Source organism: Nicotiana sylvestris, chromosome 7 (genome assembly GCF_000393655.2).
Source record: "Nicotiana sylvestris chromosome 7, ASM39365v2, whole genome shotgun sequence".
In the NCBI taxonomy this organism is placed as follows: domain Eukaryota; kingdom Viridiplantae; phylum Streptophyta; class Magnoliopsida; order Solanales; family Solanaceae; genus Nicotiana; species Nicotiana sylvestris.
In genome coordinates this window covers 130,979,774-130,988,303 of record NC_091063.1, presented here as the reverse complement: position 1 = coordinate 130,988,303, position 8,530 = coordinate 130,979,774, and the positions used below count along the sequence as shown (strand labels likewise).

Sequence of the window (8,530 nt, the reverse complement as noted above, 5' to 3'; positions counted from 1 at the left end):
TGGACGACGTCATTATAAAATACAAGAGGGCCGCAAATCACATAGCAGACTTGAGGAAATTCTTCGGCAGGCTAAGGAGGTACAATTTGAAGTTAAACCCCGCAAAGTGTGCACTCGGGGTTCCTGCAGGAAAGTTATTGGGATTCATTGTCAGTCGCCGAGGGATCGAGCTAGATCCGACTAAAGTCAAAGCTATTCAGGAGTTACCACTACCAAAAAGCAAAAAGGACATGATGAGCTTCCTAGGACGGCTCAACTACATCAGTCGATTCATAGCACAATCCACAGTGGTATGTGAACCCATTTTCAAGATGCTGAGGAAGGATGCCGAGACAAGTTGGACCGAGGATTGTCAGAAAGCTTTTGACAAGATCAAGGAATACCTGTCTACACTGCCAGTTCTGGTCCCGCCAGAACCAGGACAACCTTTGCTACTTTATCTATCCGTGTTAGATGGAGCCTTCAGATGTGTTTTAGGACAATATGATGAGACCGGAAGAAAGGAGCAAGCCATATATTACCTGAGTAAGAAATTCACACTTTATGAAGCACGGTATTCTCTGCTTGAACGCACTTGCTGTTCTTTGACTTGGACAACCCAGAAATTGAGGTATTTTTTCTGTGCCTATACTATGTACCTCATATCCAGGATGGATCCTCTGAAGTATATATTTCAGAAGCCCATGCCTACTGGGAAGTTGGCTAAATGGAAGATACTACTGAGTGAGTTCGACATCGTCTATGTAACTCAAAAGGCAGTCAAGGGACAAGCATTGGTAGATCACCTCGCTGAAAAATCCGGTGGGAGGAGAATACGAACTCTTGAAAACGTATTTTCTTGGTGAAAAAGTATTATTCATAGGGGAAGACATTACTAAAACATATGACAGTTGGAGGATGTTCTTTGATGGAGCCGCAAATTTCAAAGGAGTAGGCATTGGAGCAGTTTTGGTGTTAGAAATGGGTCAACATTATCCCGTATCTGCTAAACTTAGATTTTCCTGCACCAACAACATGGAGGAATATGAATCCTGCATACTAGGGCTCAACATGGCAGTCGACATGAACATTCAGGAGTTGCTGGTAATCGGTGACTCGGATTTTCTTGTGCACTAGGAACAAGGAGAGTGGGCCACCAAGAATTCCAAGATATTGCCATATTTGCACCATGTGCAGGAATTGAGAAAGAGGTTCACAAAGATAGAATTTTGACATATGCCCAGAACTCAGAATGAGTTTGCCGACGCATTAGCCACTTTGTCATCAATGATGCAACATCCAGATAAGAACTATATTGATCCCATTCTGGTAAAGATCCATAATCATCCGGCATATTGTGCTCATGTCGAGGAAGAAGCAGATCGAAAGCCTTGGTTCCATGACATCAAGGAGTACTTATCAAAAGGAGAATACCCGAAGCATGCAAATCACATTCAGAAATGCACACTCCGTAGATTGTCAAATCACTTCTTCCACAGCTGAGGAAACTTGTACAGAAGAACCACGAATTTGGGTTTACTAAGGTGTGTCAATGCAAAGGAATCTTTTAAGCCACTTAAGGATGTGCATGCTGGGACCTGTGGTCTGCACACAAATGGTTTCGTCTTGGCTAAGAAAATACTCAGGGCAGGTTACTTTAGGATGACCATGGAGACGGATTGTATTCAGTATGTCCGCAAATGCTTTCAATGTCAAGTGCATGCCGACATGATAAAAGTGCCGCCAAATGAGCTCAATGCAACAAGCTCACCTTGGCCATTCACTACTTTGGGAATGTATGTTACTGGTCCGATTGAGCCCACTGCTTCGAATAGACATAGTTTTATTCTAGTAGCCATTAATTACTTCACAAAATGGGTAGAAGCTGCATCTTACAAAGCTGCAACCAAGAAAGTCATCACAGATTTTGTCAAGGATCGTATTATCTGCCGATTCGGAGTTCCTGAGTCCATTATTACTGACAATGCCGCCAACCTCAACAGTGATCTGATGAAAACTATATGTGAAGCTTTCAAAATCAAGCACAAGAATTCCACTGCCTACAGACCTCAGATGAATGGAGCCTTAGAGGCCGCCAACAAAAAACATTAAGAAGATACTAAGGAAAATGGTAGAGAACCACAAGCAGTGGCATGAGAAGTTACCCTTTGCTCTGTTGGGGTACCGCACGACGGTTCGCACATCAACCGGGGCAATGCTCTACATGCTGGTTTATGGTACCACGGCTGTCATCCCAGCCGAGGTGGAGATTCCTTCTTTAAGAGTCATACAGGAAGCTGAACTCAGCGATGCGGAGTAGATATGGGGACGCTATGAACAATTGGCCCTTGTCGATGGAAAGAGGATGAACGCAGTATGTCACGGTCAACTTTAATAGAATAGAATGTCCAGAGCTTTCAACAAAAGGGTCAAACCAAGACAGTTCGCACCAAGGCAGCTGGTATTGAAGAAAATCTTCCCACACCAAGATGAAGCCAAATGGAAATTCTCTCCCAATTGGCAAGGTCCGTACATGGTTCATAGAGTACTAACAGGAGGAGCACTCATACTTGTAGAAATAGATGGAGAAATCTGGCCAAAACCAATCAATTCAGGTGCAGTCAAGAGATACTATGCTTAGATACTTTGCATTTTCTATTCTGATGTAATTGAATTACGCTTGACCTGATTCCCGTTTAAGAAGGGATACGTAGGCAGCCTTATGGGTTCGGTCATATCATAATAAAATCTTCATTTCCCCCAAAATCAGAAACTGGGCAGAATTTTGAGGAGGGTCCTCAAAATTCTGGAGCAAGTCTAGCCAGCGTCATCACATGCCAGGAAGTCAATAATCAGTCAAGAATTGGGGCAGAATTTTGAGAAGGATTCTCAAAATTCCGAAAAAGATTCAGCAGGGCCCGTTATCTGCAAACATGTTAAAGTCATCTACCAAACTAGGGCAGAATTTTGAGGAGGACCACAAAATACCAACATAAGAAAGCTGCAATGCCTTTGAATGTGTCACAGTCGCTAGTTCATCAAAAATTACTTGATATATCAATACGCTTCCAAAACAATTCTATTTTATCAATGATTGCATATTTTTTGAAAATTCCATTTTCCATAACAGTCAGGTGATACTGATCGTGGCCTACTCCGCACTACTATTAAGTAGTAAGAGAGGGTCGGAGCGGCTTTTACCCGATTTAGGGACATCTCATCTTTCTTTGAAATTCCACCCGCTCTTTGGTATTCGTCGCATCTCTTCACCAAATCACCCGCATCTTTGAACAAAGTTGGCCAATAAAACCCACAACTAAGAACTTTAGAATACGTCCTCGCCCTACCATGATGGCCACTATAGGGAGAGGAATGACAAGCCTCCAAGATACTCAATTGCTCCTCCTCCGGGACACACCTTCGGATCACACCATCCGTGCAAATCTTGAACAAGTACAACTCATCCCAATGGAAGTACAAACTATCCCGCTTGAGCTTCTTCCTTTGGTTAGAAGAGAGCTCATACGGGATTATACAAGTTACAAGGAAATTAGCAACATCGGAAAACCATGGCATATCATTCATCGACACCGAAAGGAGTTGTTCATCAGGAAATGAATCATTGATCTCTAGGCCATCACTAGGCCTCCCCTCCTCCTCCAAGCGGGACAAGTGGTCCGCCACTTGGTTCTCACTACCCTTACGGTCCATAATCTCCAAATCAAACTCTTGAAGTAACAAGACCCATCGCATCAGTCTAGCTTTGGAGTCCTTCTTCGTCATCAAGTACCGGAGTGCGGTATGGTCGGTATGAATAATAACCTTGGCATCCATAAGATATGGCCGGAATTTTTCCATAGCAAACACAATAGCCAAAAGTTCTTTCTCGGTCACCGTATAGTTCACTTGAGCATCATTCATTGTCTTGATCGCATAGTACACCGGATTAAACATTTTGTTCACTCTTTGACCCAAAACCGCCCCAACCGCAACATCGCTTGCATCACACATGAGCTCAAAGGGCAAGCTTCAATTAGGTGGGGGTAATGATCGGGGTGGTGGTCAACTTATTCTTGAGAAGTTCAAAGGCTTGCATACATTTCTCATCAAACACGAACTTAGCATTTTTTTCCAATAACTTGCACAAAGGGGTTCACTACCTTCGAAAAGTCTTTGATAAATCTCCGGTAGAACACCGCATGCCCAAGAAAACTTCAAACTCCCTTGACGGATGTAGGGGGAGAGAGCCTTGAAATCACATCGATCTTTGCTTTATCTACCTCAATACCATGTTTCAAAATTTTATGCCCAAGAACAATTCCTTCTTCCACCATAAAGTGGCATTTCTCCCAATTGAGGTCAAGATTGGTTTCTTCACAACGGGCCAACACCCTATCAAGATTCTTCAAGCACTCATCAAATGAATCCCCCACAACAATAAAATCGTCCAAGAACATCTCCAAATTGTCTTCCACCATATCAGTGAAAATGACCATCATACATCGCTGAAATGTAGCCGGTGCATTACACAACCCAAAAGGCATCCTAGAGAAAGCAAAAATGCCATATGGACACGCGAATGTGGTCATCTCTTGATCTTCCGGAGCAATCAAGATTTGGTTGTACCCAGAGTACCCATCTAAGAAGCAATAGAAGGCACGCCCAGCAAGTCGGTCTAACATCTGGTCAAGGAAAGGCAAAGGGAAGTGATCCTTGCGGGTCACTTTATGCAACTTGTGGTAGTCCATGCATACCCTCCAACCAGTGACTGCTTTTGTAGGAATCAACTCATTTTGAGAATTTGTAACCACGGTCATTTCACCCTTCTTCGGTACACATTACACCGGCGAAGTCCAAGAGCTATTAGAGATGGGGTACCCAACCCCGGCATCCAACCACTTGATCAACTCTTTTTTCACAACTTGTTGCATTGCTTCGTTCCATATTCTTTGATGCTCCAAGGAAGGCTTTGCATCATCCACCAAGATAATTTTGTGCATACAGAATGTGGGGCTTAATCCCCGAATATCAGCTAGAGTTCATCGAATTGCCTTTTTTCGCTTTTGAAGCACCGCCAATGTGGCATCAACCTGCATGTTAGTAAGGCAAGAAGAAAGAATAACTGGCAAAGTAGAATTTGAGCCTAAGAACTCATACCTGAGGTGTGGAGGAAGTGGTTTCAACTCCAACACTGGAGGCTCCTTAATTGAAGGTTTAGTTGGTGGAGTCTTTCTATTTTCGAGATCCAAAGATAATTTCCTAGGCTCATAAGAATAAGATCCCATTCCGTGTAAAGCATTCACGCACTCCACTCGGCTTACATCTTCATTGACATCAAGATTCAACAATACGGCCTCCAATGGGTCCTCCACATTGATCATTGCATTGGTGTCATCAATTATCACTGCTGTGACGAGGTAAACAAAATAGCACACCTCGGTACTGTTGGGCTGCTTCATAGATTTGCACACATGAAAGGCCACCTTTTCATCACCCACCTGGAAGGTGAGTTCCCCTGCTTCCACATCTACCAATTCCTTCCCCATAGCTAGGAAAGGTCTGCCCAGTATGATAGAAACTTCGTAGTCCACCTCGTAGTCCAAGATCACAAAATCAGCTGGCAAGATAAATTTGTCCACACAGACAAGCACATCATCAATAATACCCAATGGTCTCTTTATCAATCTATCCGCCATTTGTAACCTCATGGAAGTCGGTCTAGGTTTCCCAATACCCAAGGTTTTGAACACTGAGTAGGGCATCAAATTGATACTAGTTCCCAAATCACATAGAGCCTTGGCAAAATCTGCATTTCCAATGGTGCAAGGAATGGTGAAGTCACCAGGATCTTCAAGCTTCGGGGCCATTGAATGCACTATAGCACTAACTTGGTGAGTCATCTTTATAGTTTCACAATCCATAGAATGCTTCTTTATGACCAAGTCTTTCATGAATTTTGCATAGCCCGACATTTGTTCAAGAGCCTTCACCAGAGGGACCTTAATGGACAAGCTCTTCATCATGTCAATGAACTTCCTAAACTGATTATCATTCTTTTGCTTCGCGAGCCTTTAAGGATAAGGTGTAGGTGGCCTTGGAAAAGGAGCCTTGGCTTTAGGCACAACTGACTCCAGCATGTCTACTATGTGTTTCCTAGACGGGTTCACATCATTTTGAGTTTCCACATCAACATCTTGAATATCAATTCTCACTTTGTTGTTAACATTTTCTTCAACCACATCTTCAACTACCAAAGGGACTTCATCTTCTTGCAACTCAACATCATCATCTAAGATTTGTTTTTGTTTGGAGGCATTCACATCACCGCCTCTCCCACTTCTCGTTGTTACCGCCATGACATGATTGTTTCCACCCTTCGGGTTCACTACCGTATCACTTGGTAGAGCACCCTTAGGGCGAGTATTTAAAGACTGAGAGATTTGGCCTAACTGTACCTCCAAATTTCTGATAGAGGTATTGTGGGAAGCCAACTGTGCATCTGAATCTGCATTCTTCTTCATCATCTGTTCGAACATCATTTCAATTCTACTCATATCATTGCCAAAAGATCTAGGACCTTGAGATGGAAATGGGGGTAGATTGTTCGGTTGTTGGTACATTGGGGGCCTTTGAAAGCCTTGCTCCTGATTTCCTTGGTTTCCATTATTCCATCCACCTTGACTGTTATTGTTGCCCCAATTGTTGTTATTACCATTCCAATTCCCTTGGTTGCCTTGATTGTTGTTCTGATTGCCCCAGTTGTTGTTTTGGTTGATGTTCCCCCCATTACCACTGTTTTGTTGTTGGTTGCCACAATTACCTTGAGGTCTCCACTATTGTTGGTTGGGAGAGTTGCCCCGTTGGCCTTGATAGTTGTTTACATATTGAACCTCTTCACTTTGGTCATCATAACCATCATTTTGAAATCCATCACAGTCATCATCAAATTGCTCAGAATTCCCTTGGTTTTGTTGCCTTCTTTGCCTTCTTTGCCTTCTTTTGTTGATAAGCATATTGACACCCTCCATGGCATTCACTTGGCGAGGATTTTGAACTTGTTGCAACTGTGCCTTTGCCAATTGGTTCATAGTAGTTGTCAACTCTGCTATAGCTTACCTATGATCATGTAATTCCTTGTGCAAATGAATAACTGTGAGGTCACCCTGAGGCACATTGGCTCTACTTTGCCATGCAGAAGAAGTGACAGCCATCTCGTCAAGTATATCACATGCCCCATCATACGACAACTTCATAAAGTTGCCCCCAACAAGTTAGTTCACTATGCATTGAGTTGTTGTATTGATGCCCCGGTAGAAAGTTTGTTGTATCATAGCCTCGGTCATATCATTATTGGGGCATTCTTTCACTATTGTTCTATAACGCTCCCAAATATCATGCAAAGGTTCCGTGGGCTCTTTCTTGAAAGCTAATATCTCATCACGCAATGTCGCCATATGCCCCGACGAGAAAAGTTTAGCAATGAATTTATCCGCCAACTCATCCCAAGTTGTGATGGAATGGTTGGGAAGTCTCTCGATCCAATCTAATGCCTTCCCCCGAAGTGATAATAGGAAGAGTCTAAACCTAAGAGTATCCTCGGACACATTCGTCTACTTGCTCCCCCAGCATGTATCCACGAACCCCTTGAGATGTTTGTAGGCATTTTGATTTGCAGTGCCCGTGAAATACCCACGCTGCTCAAGTAAGGTCAACATCACATTGGTTATCTGAAATTTCCCGCCCGGATTCGAGGTGGGACAATAGCACTCGCATAGCCTTGGTTTGGAATTACCCTGGGAACCACTCTTGGAGGTGGCAGAGGAGGGTCTGGAACATTGTCATTGGGATTAGCATTGGCATTGCGGCCTCCACGTTGTCCTTGAGGTACAAGAGGGACCTCATTATCTCCGACATTATCTACCTCCTCCCCCGCAATCACATTTCCAAGAGGGTCATTTGCGTTGTTCGCTGCCATTTGATACCTGAGTTGTGACACAAACAAATTAGTAACAAAGAAGAAAATAAGAAAAATAGACAAAACTAAATAAATAGATAGCCAAAACCATTAGCTCCCCGGCAATGGCGCCAAAAAGTGATCGCGGCCTACTCTGCACTACTATTGAGTAGCGAGAGAGGGTCGGAGCGGCTTTTACCCGATTTAGGGTCGGGATCGATTTTCACATAGAGCTAGAATTTGGAATCGAGTATCTATCTAGTTTAGGATTGCGTATGTGTTCCAAATTACACTTCTAATCATTTTTTGGGGTTTTCTTTTTTACTTCTACTATTATCAAACTACAAATGGTAAGTGCAACTAGTTTAAGCTAAGAGTTAATGCTACGGGTTGTTCAAATAATTTAAAAGGCACTAGGGTAGTGACTTCCTCCTAGGTAGTCAATTGACGGGTACTTGAGTCTAAGTCACAATTGACATGATTGGGGAGTATGATATAACTATTGCACTACTTTACCCACTCTACACCTCTCGGTGGTTTGAGTGATTTTGCCCGAATTGACTTTCTCAAGACCAATTGGGTATGCAAATTTGCACA

At 43.1% G+C, this 8,530-nt stretch overlaps 1 protein-coding gene across 1 annotated transcript; it reads right to left on the bottom strand.

Annotated features, from left to right (window-relative positions):
• Positions 1–5,018: 5,018 nt before the first annotated feature.
• LOC138873786 (uncharacterized) lies at positions 5,019–6,002 on the bottom strand. The gene is made up of 2 exons (XM_070152264.1): positions 5,894–6,002; positions 5,019–5,785 (listed from the first exon to the last, which is right to left on the bottom strand). Exons 1-2 carry the CDS (start codon positions 6,000–6,002, stop codon positions 5,019–5,021), a joined length of 876 nt encoding a protein of 291 aa, XP_070008365.1.
• Between the last annotated feature and the right edge of the window lie 2,528 nt (positions 6,003–8,530).

What these genes read in the sequence shown, in the direction of transcription:
- LOC138873786 (XM_070152264.1), bottom strand. Translation starts at nt 6,002, where the DNA reads ATGATGAAGAGCTTGTCCATTAAGGTCCCTCTGGTGAAGGCTCTTGAA. An exon ending in AAAGAAGCATTCTATGGATT is followed by an intron (nt 5,786 to 5,893) that starts GTGAAACTATAA and finishes TTGGAAATGCAG; the next exon opens with ATTTTGCCAAGGCTCTATGT.